At 38.3% G+C, this 21,805-nt stretch overlaps 2 protein-coding genes across 2 annotated transcripts; both read right to left on the bottom strand.

The window, feature by feature from the left end:
- Positions 1-1,153: 1,153 nt before the first annotated feature.
- LOC107598148 (rho GTPase-activating protein 11A-like) lies at positions 1,154-14,199 on the bottom strand. Its single transcript, XM_016289421.1, has 12 exons — positions 13,709-14,199; positions 12,992-13,062; positions 12,107-12,164; positions 11,623-11,879; positions 11,319-11,482; positions 9,775-9,915; positions 9,573-9,641; positions 8,974-9,141; positions 8,753-8,882; positions 5,354-5,462; positions 4,340-4,478; positions 1,154-3,107 (listed from the first exon to the last, which is right to left on the bottom strand). The coding sequence occupies exons 1-12, from the start codon at positions 13,826-13,828 to the stop codon at positions 1,795-1,797; spliced, it is 2,739 nt and encodes a 912-aa protein (XP_016144907.1). The 5' UTR covers positions 13,829-14,199; the 3' UTR covers positions 1,154-1,794.
- A 1,295-nt stretch (positions 14,200-15,494) lies between these two features.
- Positions 15,495-20,274, bottom strand: actc1b (actin alpha cardiac muscle 1b). Its single transcript, XM_016289405.1, has 9 exons — positions 20,179-20,274; positions 18,826-18,973; positions 18,615-18,743; positions 18,426-18,536; positions 18,263-18,347; positions 16,983-17,144; positions 16,708-16,899; positions 16,453-16,634; positions 15,495-15,736 (listed from the first exon to the last, which is right to left on the bottom strand). Exons 2-9 carry the CDS (start codon positions 18,952-18,954, stop codon positions 15,593-15,595), a joined length of 1,134 nt encoding a protein of 377 aa, XP_016144891.1. The 5' UTR covers positions 18,955-18,973; positions 20,179-20,274; the 3' UTR covers positions 15,495-15,592.
- Positions 20,275-21,805: the final 1,531 nt, after the last annotated feature.

Here is a 21,805-nt window from a genome sequence, read left to right as displayed (position 1 = left end):
GATCGTGTTGCACGCCATACTTGATTTTCAAACTGCTTGGAATACTGGTTAAACTATTTATTTCATCTTGAAATTTGGTGGATGTTTTTAATTTAGGGTTATGAATAAGCATGCAAAGTTTCGACACGTGTGTGTGTTTTGGAAAGGCTGTACACAAATTATGACTTCGGTGTTGGGGTCAAATTGTCCCCCGTTGGTTTTCATGCAATCAGCCAAAAATCCACACTCTGAAAACCACTGACGTATCAGGTAAGACACAGAAACCCTTTATTTTAGTTTGTCAGACACTAAAATATGAAACGTGTGAGAACTTATTAAATGTAAGACTCCAAGTGTACTCGAAATTGAGGACTTGTCTTCTGAATCATCCAAGAACAATTCGGTTTCTTTAGGTGAGTTTCAGAGTCAAAAAAATCTGTTTTCGGTCGTTAGTTTTTTCTAGAAATCTGTTACAGTATTAAAAATAAGTCAGAAACCCATTTCACCCTGAAAAGACATGACATAAAGGCAGGGAAAGTACAAATAGCAATAAATACTATTTACACCAAGTATAAATAATATTAGATCATATTTAATGTTTTCTTGTGTTGGTACAGCTAGTTTTGAACATTAAAATGTGGGTCAAATTAACCCCTAGCACAATGGGAAATAAGACAAATAAATGGGAATTAAGTTTCTCACATTTTATAATTTTTTAGTCTTTGACAAGCTATAATAGAGGTTGTTTTATTTAATCTTTCTGTTCTTCATTGTGTCGATTTTTATGGCAAACTGCATTGAAACCAAAGGGGGTCTGTTTAGCCGCAATGCAAAAGGGATGTATTACGGATGATTAATCATCCAAAAAAATTGGACACACGATGGGACATTTTATGAAAATATTGATCATAAGCGTTTATGCTGATAGAATAGTTTACATTAACCCATTAACTTGAGATTTGGCCTCTCGTTCGTGCCAAAATATTGCATTGGTTTCCAGGAGTTTTATCAAATCAGCTTCAGACTGTAATAAACATTTTGAAGTCAAGTTTACTTTTAGTCCCAACTATCTTTTTGCTGTGTATTGTTTGGCAGTAAAACCATTCAAATAGTGTGATGTAAGAAGACCAATGAACTTTAATACCGAATCTTGGTCCTGCAGAACAAAGTGCGCCACCAAGTGGTGAAGAAAGGAACTTCAAAACATCAGAAAAAGAGTTTAGTTGGACAACTTCATGTACAAAAGCAGACCAACATCTTCATAAAAGAGTGAAAAATAACAACAGCATTGAGGATAATCGCATAAGACCATAATACTGCTTAACATACATTTCCTTGAGTTACACCATGAACGTTGTCTTTCAGGCCTTTTGAATGAAAATCAAGCTTTTGCATAAAACATAAATAACAGTAAATAAGCCACTTCCCAAATCCAACCTTTTCTGATCTAATTTACAAACATCCATTTTCACTCTAAATACACTCGTGAACTATTCTTGCACAAACATCACTCTTCACACTTTCACGGACTCGTCTTTTCACTTACAGCAAAACTAATAGATAACCGAGCATATTCTAAAATTATGGATTTCAAATTCGTGACCTCAAATCACATTGGGTTTGCTTCTCGTTTGACGTTCAAACCAAAGCGACCCTGAAATCCAATCCATATGCTGAAACAAATTTAGCAATTTTCTCATAATGTAAAAATATCACTCGCACCATTCACCTGTAAAATGATCGAAATAAATTAAGACCCCTGAATGCAAGAGTTCAAAAACATCTGCAGAAGAAAGAGTTTAAAGTTATGGGGACTTATATATCAATGGGTTTCATCGCCGACAGCGGCCTTCCCTCCATAAGAGGATTTTTAAGTGAACCTCTATAGCGACTGGTATCGTTTTCAGACACTAGTAGCAGGACAGACTTGGGACACTCATTTGCTGCATTCTTATTGGCCGAAAACATGTCACACTTTGTCTTTGGTGCTTTATTGGTGACGTCCTCCAGCGCTTTGACAGCTGCTTTCTTTGGAGGAACTGGAGGTTTGGGTTTCGAGGACGTTTGCAAACCACTTTCTAAACTTACTGCCTTTATCCGACTGGCGGCGCACCAACCCATCCTTGTGTCCTTCCGGCCTCCGATCAGAGAGTTTATCCTTCTGACGGACTGCCGGACCGGCGTGCGCTGGAACTTCAGAGGAGAGCGGAGCGCTTTGGCGTTGGGTGAATTCAGCGTCATCATGTTGAACAGTTTAATCTGGTCGGCAACTCTCATTCGGCGTGTTTCAGTGGCTCCAGGATGGTTCTGTGGCTTCTCCGCTTGATCTTGAGGACTGTTGGTCTGATCTGTTAATAAAGACTCTTTGAGCTCGCTCGGCAGGGATGTATTGGTATTAGTTTGCGTTCTTGTTGCATACGGAGTTGATTGAACTCTGTTGGACGTCTCCAATCTGAAAGCCACAGGACTTCGGATGTCTAAAGCGTCGATCAGTTGACTGCAGTCTCCAGTGGCCTCTTTTAGGAAAGCCCTGCTTTCATTTTCAAGACAAAGAGACCCGTCAGGGCTGGTCTCCACAAACCGTGTCAGTCTGCTGTCGAACAGAGCGCTGTCTATATGTAGAGGCGACAAAGGAACGATCTCGAGTTGACCGAACGTCACATTGTGATCATCCGAGTCGCTGGATTTAGACATTGACTTGTGTGAGGCTTCCGAAGGCAAACCCACGTCAGATTTTGCGCCAGGGCTGTCTTGCGGTTCGTCGTGGTTCTGCTGTTTAACGATGCTGTGAAGGTCACTGCCAGATTTGCCGAAAGCTTGCTTGATTTTCAGTAGCGTGGGTCCAGTGTGAGAGCGTTCTTCGCTGAACGAATCCGAGGCGCTGCGGTCACTGGAGGCGCAGCAGAGGCGCTTGGGAATGCTGGCCATCGCAGGTTTGCTCACGATGACGGTGGGCTCGGAGCGGTAGCTGCTCTTCAGACAGATGCTTACGGGAGTCTCCGAGAAAGAATCCCGTGGGAAGGTCAGGTTGACGTCAGGAGTGTCTCCGCTCCACGAGCTCCTGTGGTCTGTAGAATCACACTGCGGGGTCAACAGGTTATCCTCGGATTTACTGATGAACTTGGAGCCTGTGAAGCAAACGTGGACAATATAACAATATTCTCAAAGAAAACACATCTATGTTTTTGAAAAGTCTCGTCTGCTCATCAGTGCTGCATTTATTTGATCAAAAAATACATTAATAAATAGTGAAATATTATTAGAATGTAAAACAGCTGTTTTCTAGGTAAATATCAATTAAACTGTAATTTATTTCTGTGATGCGCAGCTGTATTTTCAGCATCATTCCTCCAGTCTTCAGTGTCACATGATCTTCAGAAATCAGTATAATATGCTGATATGCTGCTCAAGAAACATTTCTGATTATTATCAATGTTGAAAACAGTCGTGCTGCACAATATTTTTGTGGAAATTGTTACACTACCATTCAAACATTTGGTAAAAGATAAAAAAACAAAACAAATAAGACATTAAATTGATCAAAAGTGCAAGTAAACAGCACAACATCGAAAATAATCAGAAATGTTTCTTGAGCAGCAAATCAGCATATTAACTACATTTTAAATTGTAACGATACTACACAGCATTACTGTTATTTATTGTATTGTTGATTAAATAAATGCATATTTGGTGAGCGCACAGACTTCCTTTAAAAAAATCTTAATTATTCCAAACTTTTGACTCATAGTGCAGAAGAAATGAAGTATGAGAAATCAAATCGTCAACAGCTTTAAGGTCAACATGAAAAGGCAAAAGGCAGCCCATTTTCTACTTCTGTAATCTGATGAATATCCAAATAAAACTAGATAATTATAAATAAAATAAGAAGACTTGCATGCAATTTTATCCATGTGCAATCAAACGGATGGTCGGAAGTGACTCTACAAGTGGACATGATATTCATAGAAAAAAAATGATTTTGGATGACATGAATCATTCATAAGGTCATAAGTGTCCATTTAAGTAAACAGTCAATTTTGATGTAATGTTGACTTTAAAAAAAAAAAAAGCAAACAAATTTCAGACTATGTATTCTTAACGCAACATTACAGGCTCAAACACAAGTTCTGTCCAGCATCGGTGGCCTTATGATAATGACCACACAATATCACTGGCTTATGATGGACAACTCACGTTGTACATTAGCCCACAGACGTCCACTGTAAATGCATAACTGTATTTAACCTGGAATATTCCTGCAGGCAAAACCGCCGTTTTCAAAGCTTAAAATTAGCCAGGCGCGTTGCAAAGTTTGAGGAACGTCATAAAATCCCAAAAGCGTGTCAATAACAATACTGACCTTTCGAGGGGCTCTTGTTCACAACAGCCGGACTGAGCTCCTTGGTGAAGTGAAACCCAGAACAGCTCTCTTGTGTCGCTAGGCGCCAACCTATGACCTCTGACCCCTTTGGCCCCAGTTGTGAATGTGTAATGACGTTCTGTTGAAATAGAGGCAGCTGCTTTTTACTCTCAGTGGTTTGTGATGGTTTGAGACGTGTCAGTGTTGAATTAAGAGAAGAAATACTGATAGTAAAAGTGTTTCTGGTCAATCGTCTTTTTTATTTGAGCATATATGCACATGCATAAAATAATGACCACGTCAGTAATGGCAAGGAATGACCCAAAACCACAAGGATACATTTTAATTAATAAAAACGGTTATAATAATATTGATATTTGGTTTTTATACAAAATAATCGATATTTGCTCTTGTAAAGTCACAATGTTACAACATGTGCAAGTCAATGAGAACACAATGATTAGAACAAACATCACATTACATCAATTATCTTAGTGTCATAAAATTAACAAGTGTAAAAATGTGATTTTCTTGATTGCTGAAAGCACCATTTCCAGCAGCACTAAAGCCATTTTAATATTAACATATTAAACATCGAGGTCAGTGATATTTTCACTTTTTCATAAAATGCATGAGTAAAATCCTCAAACCAAGACCGTTATAGAATACATTAAAATATTGATTACTGTATGCATGGACTGATTTCACTATATTCTCCTCAGATTTTCTGCATCATTAACAGCAGCATGTACCTACATTACACTGCCACTAGATGGCGCCAGAGAACACTGAAGAGAAGAGAGTACTCAAGATTAATAACAAAACAAACGTTCTCAATTCTGTTAACATAACTTCTTAAAGTGCTATATTATTCACCCATGAATAAATATTATATAAAAGTTAGAGGACACCATCATGCAAATTATAAACACGCAAATCACGGATGCATAGGAGAGAGCGGCTGATTGTTCAGTCTCTGGTGGAGGTTGACAGAGATGAGATTTCTGAACTTACAGACTCTCGGCTGGATTTGCCCAAACTGAAGCGCAGACGCAGAGACTTTCTCACAGGCTCTTTCTTTGCGACTCTGGGCGAGAAACAGCCTTCCTTCCCCGATTCAACTCTGGAGACGACAAATGAGTTTGAAAGACAAAAACGGTAGTTTTGAAATGTTTCTGCAGGTCTGATGAAGGGGAATTTAAGACGTTTTCAAGACCAAATATAGAACATTTAGGGAACACAATATGTCAATATGGTCTCTAAATGTTAATGTCTTGTATTAGCAACATTTTAAAGTTTAAAATGCAGCTTCCTACCGATTTCCATTATTTTGAATTAATTAAAAAATTTATAAAAAAAATAAAAAAAACCTTTTAAATATAATCCAAACTGAAGCGCAGACGCAGAGACTTTCTCACAGGCTCTTTCTTTGCGACTCTGGGCGAGAAACAGCCTTCCTTCCCCGATTCAACTCTGGAGACGACAAATGAGTTTGAAAGACAAAAACGGTAGTTTTGAAATGTTTCTGCAGGTCTGATGAAGGGGAATTTAAGACGTTTTCAAGACCAAATATAGAACATTTAGGGAACACAATATGTCAATATGGTCTCTAAATGTTAATGTCTTGTATTAGCAACATTTTAAAGTTTAAAATGCAGCTTCCTACCGATTTCCATTATTTTGAATTAATTAAAAAAATTTATAAAAAAAACCTTTTAAATATAATATATAAATATTTTTTCCGGAATGTTCAGATGACACTGCAAAAAATATGATGTTCTTCCTTTATTTTTGTCTTGTTTTCCCCACTGTAAATATCTAAAGATTCTTTACTTGAGCAAAATACAAGACAGAAGACGGTATTAAAATATAGTGAGTTTATAATTCAAACAAGGACAAATATCTACCAATGGGGTCAGAAAAATCGATTCAATCGTTCAATTTCTCAGAAAACAAGATTTCATATTATTTTGCATCTCCAGTAAATGTATCTTGAGTCAAGGGTGTTTAGATATTTATACTGGAAAACAAGACAAAAATACTGAGGAAGATATTCATTTTTGAATTGCATGCCACGACGTAATGAATTGAAGACTTTCGGCTCCAATGGACCAATTATCGGTTTGTAAACGTTCAGGATGCGCGCGCATCATGGGTGCAGAAAACCCGGGAGAGATAGCCTTTACGGCTAGAGAATTACACGGATAGTTAGGTTTAAAAAGATTATAGATTATATTGATTAGATGTCATTTTCAAAATGTTCTCCGCATATTACAAGAGCTTGTCAGCCAGCGATAAGCACTGTTATTCAACGATATTGACGTTAGAGCGTGCGATAGTCTTACAGATCCGAAACAGGGGTGACGTTTGTTGTGGGCGGAGCCTATCTGGAGGCAGAAAATTAGGATTTTCAAGCGGCAGTCTATGGAGCCATGGAATAAAAGGTCAATTTGATTTTATATTTCAAAATTCTGACTTTATTCTCGCAATTCCGAGATTATATCTCACAATTCTAATAAGGAAAAACAGCTCGTCTTTCTCTCTTTTCCCTTCGGCTCTTCTGGCTTTTTCCCTCAGATTTGACAAACTCACTATTTTTGAGTTAAGTCGAGTTATAAAAGTCCGAATTAGGAGATATAAACTTGCATTTGCGAGAAAAAAAGTCAGAATTGTGAGATAAAATAAACATTATGTAAAAATGTTAATAGTAAGGTTTAAATAGTATTTCATGCTGTAACTGTAGGGGGCTAATACAACACGTCCCCTATGAACAGCATATGTGAATATTATGTAGACCTATTGTTTAAATCCAATTAATGCTTTAAGTAGAGTAATCATAACAGTTTTCATCCATAGTTTGTCCATTTAAACGTCTGCGTTTAGCTTCAAATGGCGTCTTTGACGACAGTATTCTATAAAAATGATCTTGACATCAAAAATATATTTTTTCTCTTATTCCATAGATTTTACCCATTTATCTCCACTTGTTCCCAGTGTTTTCTGCAACCACTGTGCGCGCGCAGCTGCAAGTGACGTAACTGTGACGTCTACTCTAAATTGGTCTATTTAAGACCTTTAAGGGCTTAATTTGTGAAAGGGTGAATTATAACTTTTTAAGGCCAGCATAAACCCCAAAACCATAACCAAGTCTCACATCAATAAACCAAAACCTTTAACACACCATTGAAACTAGATGTGCCATGAAGACAACTAACTTTTTCATCCTCATTAAAAGCAAAAATACTAGTATGCACAACAACAAATATCACAATCGTAAACACACGTTTAAAAAAGCGAATTTTTGAGAGCAAAATTCAATCATTTCAATAGGAATCTATGCAATCAGGAATTTTGTGAAAATGTGCAAGTATATTTTTCCTGCTCAACTATATTTACATATCTGATGACTCAAAGTGCAATGCATCTTTATTCCTCGAGGTGGCACTGTTTGATACACAATGACGTTGTGATGTTTCACTCATAATTACCGCAGGCATAAAACAAAAGAATATCATCAGCAAAAATGTAATTGGTTTGAATGGCTTTACTGCAGAGCAATGAAATATAAATGTCAGTCATTTGATGGTGGATGTGGTGAATAAGGTGCCAGTGATCAAAATATTGAATATGAAGTCATTGAAAACGATGACCGCGATGGTAAAATCATCTGCTCAAATTAAACCCTTTTAAGTTTCAAAAGGTAACGAAATATGCTTTATTTATTCTTCTGTAATTGTTCTTAAAATGTGACCCTGGAGCACAAAACCAGTCATAAGGGTCAATCTTTTGAAATTGAAATTGAAAGATTAATGCATGCAAGCTGAATAAATAATCTTTCCATTGATGTATGGTTTGTTAGGAGAGGACAATATCTGAAAATCTGGAATCTGAGGGCGCAAAAAAAATCTAAATATTGAGAAAATCATCTTTAAAGTTGTTCAAATGAAGTTCTTAGCAATGCATATTACTCATCAAACATTAATTTTTGATATATTTACGGTAGGAAACATACAAAATATCTTCAAGGAACATGATCTTTACTTAATATCCTAATGATTTTTGGCATAAAAGAGAAATGTATAATTGTGACCCATACAATGTATTGTTGGCTATTGCTACAAATATCCCCCAGCGACTTAACACTGCTTCTGTGCTGCAGGGACACATATTAAGAGAGTTTTTTGCAATTGCAGCAGTTAGGTCCGTATTGCTACAAATATCCCCCAGCGACTTAACACTGCTTTTGTGCTGCAGGGACACATATTAAGAGAGTTTTTTGCAATTGCAGCAGTTAGGTCCAGGTCGCTAAAGACCCGAATATGCAATAATGATTGGCGAAACATTCATGCATTTAAGGGTAAGTTAACGAATAGTCACTTCAAATGCAGATGAGAATAATAAAGTGCGTCGTACCTGCTCACGCTGCGGTCTCGCAGTCGTCTGCTCTTCCTCCTGGCAGAGCTGCAGGACAGTCGAGTGTTTCTGCCCACAGAAGACAGTAAACCGCTGTGAGACGAGTCCAGAGCTCCTGCTGCGCTGTGTGCTGAGAGATCACGCCAACAGATGATCACACAGAACCGTCCAAAAACACGCCACACAAGAGTCCTGGAGCTACAGCAGGGCATAAACCTCACCTGATCCGGGTGTAGATGCTCCTCCAAACAAAGTGTTCGGGAACAGCTCCAGGCTCTTCTTGATGGATCTGCGTTTCTTGCTGGAGAACCCATGAGTCTGTGCCGACTCCAGAGGAAGCTTACGCTTGGAGTTCGGCGTCATGATGACAGGAGTGGCTATGGAGAAAACTGAGGGAAAACACTTTCATTTACTCAGAAGAACGAGAGCTTTTGTTAAAAGTCTTTTCACTTTATTGTTCTGTAGTTTGGAACTAACCAAACTGTTGACCAGTAGTGTAAATACTCAATTAAACAGAGAAGCCATTTTCAAAGCAAAAGGTTCAGAATGACAAAGAAAGCTTTGAGTGACCGACTGAGAATCGAGCAGAAATGATTTAAAAGTAGAGGAAACATTCTTATAAGCTCTGAAAGAGAAATATCAAGCTGTATGTTATCAACGGCATGTCACAATAAAGCGAGAACAAGCGGAGACCCATCTACATGATGCATGAAAGCAGACAAAGCCATCTTAAACTCAATAATCAGGAAACTTTCAAGACCCGAAGATTGGAGCGCAGCTGATCTACAAGCAGTGAAGTCTGATGAGAACATCCACCCACCTGCTCCATCAGACTGAGGGGTTGGGGTTCTACTAGTTTTAAACCTATTCAGAGCTCCATTTACCATGTCTGGAATACAAAACAAGCCCATTTAACTAATTATATGCCTTCAAACCATTATTAACCGTATCCAGCTTCCTTCAAACCGGTCATGTGATGTGATTTCCCATGGACATGTTATGACTTTAGACATGGTTCTTACCTCCTAAACTGCGTCTGTTGCTCTTCTTCAGGTCTGAGTGAGCGTTACTTTCTTCTAGAGACAGAGACGATGGAGAAAACGCTCCAGGATCACAACCCAACATGGCTGGAACCTTCTCCAGCAGGAACTGAGGAACCACACCTTTAAACAACGACCCATAACAGCTCTGTGAGGTGGGTTAGCTTTAATGAGAATTCCTCACATTGTCATTCAGATGAACATTTGAGAATGCATACGGAACATATCAATGCTTCAATCCCATTTCATATTCATGCATCTTGAAACTAATTTCATGATGCTGAGTTCAGAAATATCCCTATATAATAATAACAATAAAAATTACATCATGTACAGTTTTTCACAAAACAAGAATGAAGATTTTTCAAATCATATGTATCAGCTTTAAAGTGCTTAACAAAAAGTGACCCAATACATTGTATGGCTCAAAATTATCCATTTTTCTTTTATGCCAAAAATCATTAGGATATTAAGTAAAGATCATGTTCCATGAAGATATTTTGTAAATGTTCTACCGTAAATATATCAAAACTTAATGTTTGATTAGTAATATGCATTGCTAAGAACTTCATTTGAACAACTTTAAAGATGATTTTCTCAATATTTAGATTGTTTTGCACCCTCAGATTCCAGATTTTCAAATATTGTCCGATCCTAACAAACCATACATCAATGGAAATATTATTTATTCAGCTTCAGAATAATTTCAAAAAATTGACACTTAAGACTGGTTTTGTGCTCCAGGGTCACAAATATCCAAAGCAGTCAAATGTCAAAAGTTTAGGTTTTAATGTTAAAACGAAATATTCAAAATGTGTCATTTAAAAATGAGTGGAAGTCAGGATTAGGCATAAAATAAATGTCTTCAGAATCATTAATACATGTAAAAATGAGCTGAGAACTGATCAAATAGTAATAGTGGTGTTTTTCTGCTGATTAAAGAATAATAAAATACACAAATGCTTATCGAAAGCAAAAATGCTACAAAATGAATCTGATTTCATGAGAAAGAGTGACGTGAAAGAGCAAAACAGACACTATTTTTGGAAACAGCAGCTCAGAATGAGTGAGAAACCTGGATTTCATTCAGCAGATATGATGCAGGGCTGTGATGCATTCACATCAGGGTTTCCCAAACTGAGGTTGACGAGAAGATGAAAAGCTTTTAATCTATTATATTGTAAGAATGTAAAATAACAAAAAATGTTTCAAATTAAGAAGTTAAAATAGAACAATCGAAACTATGTTTACCTGCATGTGACTATTAATCAACACCAGAAAACCATGAAATGAGTTTAATCATGAAAATGTGTTGTGTAATTATTGAAATATTAGCTTTAAATTGCAGGGGACTTCAAGTAAATATCCACTATTTTGTAAGCTGCTAAAAAAAGTTTGGGAATGCCTGATTGAATTGGTTGACTACTTTACAGATTAATCAGATGATAGACAGACAACAGTCCTCTCCCTAACATGCTTTAAAAACGAATGTTTTAATAATGTAATTATATGGAAGGCACACATACCCAGGTGCGGAGCGTTATCTATGAGACGCTGCACAGCCGCTGCCTGATGCTTGAGTCTCTTCTCTGTGCTGCTGCTCATTTTGTCGCCGCCGTCTCCACAGTGAAAGAGATTGGGTGCGAAGATGACCGAGAGATTACTGCTGTCCATCTTATTCTCAGCACATCTGAAATAACAGAGCAATACACACACTTTACATGAGGCTCTTAACACAAAAGAGCTTTTCTGCTATTCAGAGGGAAGCCAGCAATTTGCATAACAAGTGATTCGAGACAAACGGAGACATTGCTGCATTTGGCGTCGTACCGCTGGGAGACGCTCTTCAGGAAGCTGAAGAAGTAACGCAGTGTGTTTAAATTCCTGTCGGGCAGCACGCAGGACAGCAGGACCGTGGCCGAGGTCCTCTCCTCATCCGTGGGCAGCTCCTGGGCCTTCAGGAAAGCACTGTGCAGGTCAGAGGTCAGAACCGGCTCGGGAAGCTCCCGGAAAAACTGCTTCAGAAGTCCAGCGACGTCCAGCGGGAGAGCAGTGGACAGACAGTCCTCGCCCTGGTCCAGTTTGGCCTACAGGATCAAAACAATACGGTCGCTGCACTCAGTAAAGATTTACTATCAGAACGGACTTTTTTTGCAAAAGTGGAAGTGTTCGCGTTGAATTTGTTACATTTACAGATAAGGATATGACCGTAAACTGAAAGTTTTTGCACTGAGGACGAACATGCATCTGTCAAAGCGCCTGACAAGGCAAGCCATTACGCTAACGCATTAGGTTAAAGCTTAAAATAAAGAACTCTCAAGGTTTGGGCAGCTTGGATCACGTACTTCTCCCGCAGCATCTCATTCGGTTTCCTACACTATTTTAGATGCATTTTGTCCATAATGCTCTTTTCAGTGCTGTAATTTGACGTGACCGGCTGAAGTTGGACGTGGGCAGAACCGACTAATCGATATAAGGATATGACCGTAAACTGAAAGTTTTTGCACTGAGGACGAACATGCATCTGTCAAAGCGCCTGACAAGGCAAGCCATTACGCTAACGCATTAGGTTAAAGCTTAAAATAAAGAACTCTCAAGGTTTGGGCAGCTTGGATCACGTACTTCTCCCGCAGCATCTCATTCGGTTTCCTACACTATTTTAGATGCATTTTGTCCATAATGCTGTAATTTGATGTGACCGGCTGAAGTTGGACGTGCACCGTGGGCTATTTTCATTATCGATAATAATCGATTTTATCGATTAGTTGTTGCAGCCCTAAAATAAATATAAAATAATACAATATAGGGAATAGGGTAAATGTGTCCAAAGCATCAGGCAAAATATTTATACAGTTATAAATTATTTTATAATTTGGCAGATGTTCATATTTGATCTAAACGCTTATTAACCACATTCCAGAGATCTTCCGCACTCCTCTACTCCCAGAGCTGTGCCGCACACATCTTCACTTCGAGAAGCAATCATGCATGTGTCCATCCGCTGGCATTTAAACCCATTCACACCAAAGCAACTGCTGTGGGGTCTATGCATCGTTCAGTCGCTGATAAATGGTGCCGTTTAGATTTGTTTAAGTCTCAAATCAACCAGGGCACTCTCTCTTTGTTTTTGGTTCATTCTGATTGCTCTACATATAATAAATGTCATCTGTATGCAAGTAAATGTTTGACTCGGTCTTACCAGGGCACGTCTCCGTAGTCTAGCACAGGACGGTGCGGCAGACCTTCAAGAGCAACCCCAAACACCCTCACCTAGAAAGACAAGAGAGATCGGTTCAGGTGAGAAGAACATGGACAAGAGAAGCTCTGTGTGCTTGAAAATCAACAGCTGACCTGAAGACACACAAATTACTCTCATAAGACCAGAATCAAACTGATTGTGTGCAGTAACCGTTGCTGTAATTAATCACATGTCCTGCTGTGATTTTACAGCCATAAACCAGGCCTGTTATAGAACAGGTGTTTTGTTCTGTAATGTCTCATGCGTTCATGCTACAATGTGTTTTGTGATTTTATTTTCATCTTTGTATTACAAGAAACCACATGCACAGGAATTGGTGTGACTTCTGAACAATCAATACATTAAACTGTGACCCAAACATGCGACAAAAATAACTCCAACTAATGAATATTGAGCATTAATCATAAAACACAGAGATATAGCTGCAGGTATCTCAATAATGAGTGATCTGCCTTTCTACACAGCATTTTGAGGTTCGTATATGCCTCTGTCTTAACGAATGTGACAAATACACAGCATTATGTGCATCGCAGCTGAACTGTTGCCCACAAAATGGCTTAGCTGTCTTCATAGTAAGCTCACTAACAGTAGAGACACCGCTAGATTGACTGTATTTCCATTATAAAATCAACATTTCATGATGTTTTCTGGACTCACCGTGTTCGCCGACGTCTGCTTGCTTCTGTTTTTATTCCAGTTTTTGATTTTTATTCCATAAACCGAGCGAAGATGCTGAACGACGGCCAGACGAACCACATTTCGCTCCAAAACCTTCATTATTACGGATAAAAACGGAGAGGTACTACGCTAAAAGCTGCTTTAGGTTTAAAAACAGGCGAAATAAAGGTTCTGGATGTGTTAAACGGCTAGGCTAACGCTAGCTTACTTTCCCCTCAGAGTTCCGCGCGACATATTTCAATAAAAACAACCGCTCACAGTCACCAAACTCCTCTTATACTTCGCTTTGCGCCTCTGCTACGCCTAAACCTCATTTTATATCATGAAAACGCGCCTTTAAAGTCTAAATATCGTCGTATAACCCAGTGTTTGCTTCAGTCCGCTTTATGTCCCGTCTTCACAACAACGGCAGCTCGGGAGAAGACGTTCAAATTTCGCCCTGCGTACGTCACGCACGCGTTCCCTGCACTCTGATTGGGCCGCGATGAGTCACGTGAGGGCTGGACACGCCCCACCCCCGCGTGACTCGCGTGATCGATGGCGCAGCAGATGCTCGCGTGTTAAAGCATTTGTTTCTGCAGCATAATATCATGCATTTCTTGAACAACAGAGCCATGCACAACAAGTGCTGGGTCCATATCAGTGCCATATGTTTCCGATGATCTGGTGATTGAAACATAGCTTACTTTTACAAAGGATACCTTGGTAGTAGTGGTATCATTGTACCAGTTGTTGTTTGGTTTCCTTGTTTTTTCTTGTTTAACTTGTACCATTTTTTAATTTGTTTAGTTAACAGGGACATTGTGCATTAATAAGACATTGTGCATTAATAAAACATTGTGCACTAATAAAACATTGTGCACTAATAAGACATTGTGCATTAATAAGACATTTCTGTAAATGTCCCAGAATTAGGACAGAATGTTACAAGTTGAGCATTTATGTCATTTACATGATTCTTAAAGAATATCACGGTTCTACCACAGTATCCTTAGGAAGTCTTAAGCCTAGTCCCGGACTAAAATGCATGTCTGGGCTGTTTTAACTGAAAGATCTTGCACGGACTGATCTTAAAATATGTCAGCTTTGTTGTTTTGTCTCAAGATGCACATCAGAAGTGTTTTTATATAAGGCATGTTTATACAAGTTACTTAAATGTCCTAATTGATCTGTGGCCTAATCAGGGTTTAGTCTAAGCCCTGTCTGTAAAACCAGGCCAATATTTCCCCAAAAATAATATATATATATATATATATGGAAGCCCACGAAAAAGGTAATAGCAGATTTTTATCTGACCTTTTTCTTGAAAGTCTTGCATGTTTAAAATTCCTTTTTGTAGTTTCCATCGACTAAAAACTAAATAAATAAATGAATTTGTATCTCATAATTGAGACTTTTCATCTGTGCTTGCTTTATATCTCACAATTCTGAGTTTATATCTCTCAATTATTTATTTATGTATTTATTTTAGCTATACTTCTATGTTTCAGAATTGTAAAAAAACAACAAAAACTTATTTATTCTGTGGCGGAAACAAGCTTCCATACATATTTAATAGCATGCAATGCATAATATTTTTTTATTTTAGGAATTATTCTGTGGTAGTACCATAGTATATGCCATGGATGCTTTTATCAACACTGTACCATGGCACTGCCACTTTTTTGTATGCCTCTGTATTTATTTTATTTTATTTTTTGCATTATTTAATCTGATGCATTTGGGGTTGATGCAGTCATGCGAGTGATCACTCGATACACTGTTCTCTGTTATCAGTTATCTGTTTTTATTACAACATTACATGTATATACAGTAAAAGAGACGGTACAAATGTACGGCTGAGACTGAGACACTGCTATTGGTTTAGAAGCACTTCCTGTGGACAATGGAAGGACCGGCCTCATCGTACTCCTGCTTGGTGATCCACATCTGCTGGAAGGTGGACAGAGAAGCCAGGATGGAGCCGCCGATCCAGACGGAGTACTTACGCTCAGGAGGAGCAATGATCTACAGAGAGACCGGAGACATGTTTAGTGTCTTAAACGCTGAGTAATACGGCTCTAACATGTGACAACAGCTGCAGCCGTTACTACATTTGAAAAGAAATCGGTGACACTTTACAACAAGGTTCCATTACTTAACATGCACTAAGAATGAAAATACTTCTAAAGCGTTTATTATTAATCTTAGTTCACGTTCATTTCAACATTTACTAACACACGATGAAGCATTGATTTTTTTTTCGAAAGATGTACATAAAACAAAGATTATTGGAGTATGTTTCAGATTGCATTTTTTTTTAGTTCAATGTGTTACTTGCCATTTCTTTGTAACTAATAGTGACATTGACTTGCCCTTTCTGAGTGAAAATTGTTTCGATACAACCATTTTTTCAGTGCACATTGTTAAAATCTGCTAATATTTAACTTGGAACGGAGCTGGAATGAACAGTTGCATTTGTGTTAAGTAACACATGTATTGCTGTTTGTTAAACATAATAGGACCTTATGGTAAAGTGTTACCAAGAAATGTAATTACTTATTTATCTATGCAAATGTGCAATTTAAACTGTATACACTACACTGAATGAAAATTGATTAGAAGTTAACAAATATTTACATTAATGCATTATAGGTTTGATCAGTTCAAGCATTCACGGGAATCCAACCCATGACCTTTTCTGTTCGAGTTGCATCGTTGAATGCATGTCTGCTGCATCTCACCTTGATCTTCATGGTGCTGGGGGCCAGAGCAGTGATCTCCTTCTGCATGCGGTCAGCAATACCAGGGTACATGGTGGTACCACCGGACAAGACGTTGTTGGCGTACAGATCCTTACGGATGTCGATGTCGCACTTCATGATGCTGTTGTAGGCGGTCTCATGGATACCAGCGGACTCCATACCTGAGAGGTGAGGCGTTCAGTCAACAACACTGATCAGTACGTGTCAATGAAAGACCATCCGAGCGAGACTCACCGATGAAGGAAGGCTGGAAGAGGGTCTCGGGGCAGCGGAAGCGCTCGTTACCGATGGTGATCACCTGGCCGTCGGGCAGCTCGTAGCTCTTCTCCAGGGAGGAGGAGGAGGCGGCGGTGGCCATCTCGTTCTCGAAGTCCAGAGCCACATAGCAGAGCTTCTCCTTGATGTCGCGCACGATCTCACGCTCAGCTGAGGAGAGGAGAGGCAAGGGTCGCACGTTAACTCCTGCTATTTCGCACCTGTTCTCCCGTGCAGACTATACCGCCACTCACCGGTTGTCACGAAAGAGTAGCCTCTCTCGGTCAGGATCTTCATGAGGTAGTCAGTCAGATCGCGACCGGCCAGATCCAGACGCATGATGGCGTGGGGCAGAGCGTAACCCTCATAGACGGGGACGTTGTGGGTCACACCGTCACCGGCGTCCAGCACGATACCTGCGGAGGACAGCGTGGGTAAATGAGCAATAATCGTGCATACAGCAGTCAACCTGCCAGCTGCTAATCTTACACAATGCAGACTGCATCGACGCGTGTAATTGTTGTATCACAGACAATACAGCGCTAGTGATAAACACACAGCAGCCGTGGTCCAAAAAAATAAAGCAAATGCAGTTTCATAAATAATAGAGCCCTAGTGATAAATACAGTATATAACCCATGCCAAACAAACAAACAAACTTAAAAAGAAATGAAAAAAAACCCAGATTTCAATCTATAATAATTTGTTAACTAAAACTAAAACTATACATTTTTTTTACTTGATATATAAATAAATGCTTTTGGGCTAGCCGATAAAACAATAACGCTAATTGTCGCGATATAACGTTTATCAATAAAACGATAAAAAGAGTTCGATAAATGTTTGATGTAATGATTGTGCTCCAAAAGCGGAACGAAACAGCACCATTAAAAAAAAAAATCTAGAAATAAAGACTTGAAATGTTTCCCGATAATTATCGGTATTGATGTTTGACTCATATGAAAAGTTTTATTGTGATAATTTTTTTTTTGGGGGGCCATATCGCCTAGTTTGTTGCCAAGGCAACAAGATTCACCATTTTCGTTTTGAAGAGCTAATATAACTAAAACCTAAATAAAAATTCTATAGAGATTAAAAGCCTATTAAAATTGACAAAAAGACACAGGCAAATGACTAAAACTTTAACTGAAATGAAAATGGAAAATAAAAAATAATGGTATATGATAATAATTGTTATATGATTCCAGCGTATCACAAAATTAATGAAATTAAAAAAAGAGATGTTTTCACAAATGATGCCCCTGCAGGACATCAGAGGGAATTACAATGAAACACAATCTGATCTTAGCTCTTAAAGCAAGAAACTATTTCAATGCAAAAAATTTTTTGGGATTTTTAGATTTTAAATTTAACATTCAAATTAGATTCTACTGGATTTAAGAAAGACGTTTCTACAGCTTACAGCTTATTGCATTAATTGCATAATTGCATGATCCAAAATATGCATTTATGTTTTAACTATAATATTGATTTGGCTCTTTATTATAAGAGAATGTGTGTTAAAAGCACTCACCAGTGGTACGTCCGGAGGCGTACAGGGACAGCACAGCCTGGATGGCCACGTACATGGCAGGGACGTTGAAGGTCTCAAACATGATCTGCAAGAGCAAAGCAGGCGAGTGTCATGAAGCAGTCTGACTCTGTCTCTGAGAAACCATCAGACTCTTCATCTGTACCTGAGTCATCTTCTCCCTGTTGGCCTTGGGGTTGAGAGGGGCCTCGGTGAGCAGGGTTGGGTGCTCCTCAGGGGCCACACGCAGCTCATTGTAGAAGGTGTGGTGCCAGATCTGAACGGCACAGATGACTGTGTTAATCACAATGCCAGATGCATGCATTTAACTATAGAATTCGACTAAAAATCGCACCTTCTCCATATCGTCCCAGTTAGTGATGATGCCGTGCTCAATGGGGTACTTCAGGGTCAAGATACCTCTCTTGCTCTGAGCCTCATCACCTACGTAGCTGTCCTTCTGACCCATACCCACCATCACACCCTGATGGAGAGAGAAGCGTGATTAGTGACCCTACCAGGAGAGGATCTCCTCTCTAATGATTGTTCTGCAGCTGTGTTCGCACCTGGTGACGGGGCCTGCCAACAATAGAGGGGAAGACAGCACGGGGAGCGTCATCTCCGGCAAATCCAGCCTTGACCAAGCCAGAGCCGTTGTCGCACACAAGGGCGGTAGTCTCCTCGTCGTCGCACATGGTTGGTTTTCTGGTTGGTCTGTGAAGGAAACATCACACTACGGTCAGACACCAAAAGTCCTGATAAACACGGTCTCTACACTGAGTTTACATCCTGATGCCGAGTGCATAAAACCAGCTAGACTAGTCTTAAAAGTTAGTCGTCTAATTGGTTTCTTTTCTGAAGTCAGGTGCATAAAAATTGCTCTAATTTGAATCCAAAAAATGAGACAGATTAAGGCTAACTGCTGTTTGGTCAAAGATCGTTCTTTAGTTACTTGAAATAAAATATTTTAAAAAACTTACTTCAGCTAGTTGCCAGAGTACCAAACTAACTAAAACTAAAAAGTTTTTTTTTTAAAAACCAAACAAATAAAACTGATAAAAACGCACAACAAAATGTAACAATTTTAACTAAAATGAAAACGGAAAGCATAAAAAGAAAACTAATAAAAATGCATCAAAATGACTAAAATAACAAAAAAACATTAAAAAATAACTATGAAAACTTACAAAATATTACAAAAAACTAATAAAAATGACAAAAACGTGCAACAAAATTACTAAAACATTACAATGAAAACGTTAAAATATATTTAAAAAACGGACAAAAACCCATCTAAATTAATGAAACTAGCTAAAATGAAAACAGAAAACATAAAAAGGAATTAAATATATATATATATATATATAAACTTTAACGGATGCTAAAATGAAAACGTAAAACGTAAAAATAAATGACTAGTTCGTTGCGCAGCTGGATCCGGTTCTGCATTTACATTAATGCGTTTAGCAGATGCTTTTATCCAAACGTTTTTACACTTTAGTCACCTAACCCAACTTAGATCAAATCTTAAATAATAATAGACTACGGCGATCAGCGACACGTGTTAGTTCTCCGCGCTCTGCCCATGAAGGGTTAGTGAAATCATATCTCCTCGTGGCAGCTCAAGACTTCCAGCCGCATTCACTGAAGCCAAAGAAAGGCTAGAGTTTGACTGGAGGACAGACGCTCTATTTAGGGCTCGAGGAGTCCTCTGCTCGCAGCTGTCAGGCTTCATTCATGCTGATGCTTCACGAAAAACGCCTTTCAATCTAGTGTCACACACTAATCTGAGATGATCTGCTCCGCCAGAAGAGTAATCGTCAAAACTGTTCTCCAGAAGCAAAGTCTTAACCGTTACGACTCAAAGACCTAACGAGATTTCAGATGCAGCAGCTTCTCCGGTCGTTCGCAGGACTCACCAAGTTGTTATCACAAGACTGATGCTTCCACTGGGACAGAGAGACAAGGTGAGGAGCCGCTTTAAATAAGACCGGCTCCCGGGGCCCGGGGCGGAGCATGGGGTTCACACAAGCCCAAATAAGAGCAGGCGAGAAAAAATAAAAACCAGAAAATAACCCTCTCCACCCATGAACCTGATCTCTGGGTGGAGTGGGCCTCCCTAAAATTAAGAAAGGCTTCCTTAGAAATAGCGTGCTGAGCGCCAGCCATCCACAGCTCGAGCCTTTAAGAGGTCTGGGTTAAATGCCATATAAAATGGCATATTTCAATATTTATTTGAAATCAAATAGTGTTTATATTTACACCACCCAGCACTTTTTGCATAATCCATGCAATGATTATTTAAAATAACAAAGTATAATGTGCATATATATTACTTTTTATAAAGTATATTATAAAATATGTTTTTATTATTTTAAATATATACTTATACTATATATATATACTTTTTATATTTAGTGTTCATCTGCTTTTATCTTTTCTTTTATGCAATTAAAAATATTCTTTTCATAAAGTATATTTTTATTATATACTTTAAAATATATATATTAAAACAAAAAAAGTTTAATATATAAATATAGTGATCCTCTGCTTTTATTGGATCTTTTTAATGTAATTAAAAATATACTTTTCATAAAGTATATTAAAAAGCATATATATTTTATTATAATATATATACTTTTTATATTTTTATTAAAACACAATATTAAAAAAAACTTTCTATATAGCTTTTATGTTATCTTTTTTCTTTTTATGTAATTAAAATATACTTTTTATAAATTATATTTTTATTACACTAATTATACTTATATATATATATATATATATATATCTATGAAGTGTTCATCTGCTTTTATTTGATTTAAAAATACCTTTTATATTTTTATGCTACTTTTTATCTGTTATGTTTGCTTTTTAAGTGCTTTTTTCACTACTTGGATGAAAGGTTGTAGCATGCATTAACACTGTTGGAATGTGTTTTAAACACTTAGACATTCGTTCATCTGTTTGTAGGGTATTATTAAGATACGGCACATAATCATGTCTTAATTTATCCCCACAATTTTCAAATCATTCCTGCACTGTTTGCATAAATTCCTCACAAATCTTCGTCACTCTGGCTGGTTTTTGTCAGGCTTTACGAGGCTATAGTCAGCACTCTCTTGATATAATTCTGATTATTCAGCTTTTTACGAACACAGGCTGCCTAAAGATGTCCACCAGCCGTAACCGTCTCGTTTTAGTAACATCTTAGAGGCTCCTCGCTCTCTCCAGGATGAATACTGTATATGTCAATGGGCCAGTGTGCTGGCATGTGTGCTCGAACCCTAAATGTGCTTAACAGCTGAGGGGTAACTCTCTCCCCCGTGCCGCGTTACGAGGCTATAGTCAGCACTCTCTTGATATAATTCTGATTATTCAGCTTTTTACGAACACAGGCTGCCTAAAGATGTCCACCAGCCGTAACCGTCTCGTTTTAGTAACATCTTAGAGGCTCCTCGCTCTCTCCAGGATGAATACTGTATATGTCAATGGGCCAGTGTGCTGGCATGTGTGCTCGATCCCTAAATGTGCTTAACAGCTGAG

The sequence above is a fragment of the Sinocyclocheilus grahami genome, unplaced genomic scaffold, assembly GCF_001515645.1.
Source record: "Sinocyclocheilus grahami isolate Dianchi unplaced genomic scaffold, SAMN03320097.WGS_v1.1 scaffold245.1, whole genome shotgun sequence".
Lineage (NCBI taxonomy): Eukaryota > Metazoa > Chordata > Actinopteri > Cypriniformes > Cyprinidae > Sinocyclocheilus > Sinocyclocheilus grahami.
This window is presented reverse-complemented; position numbering and strand designations above follow the sequence as displayed.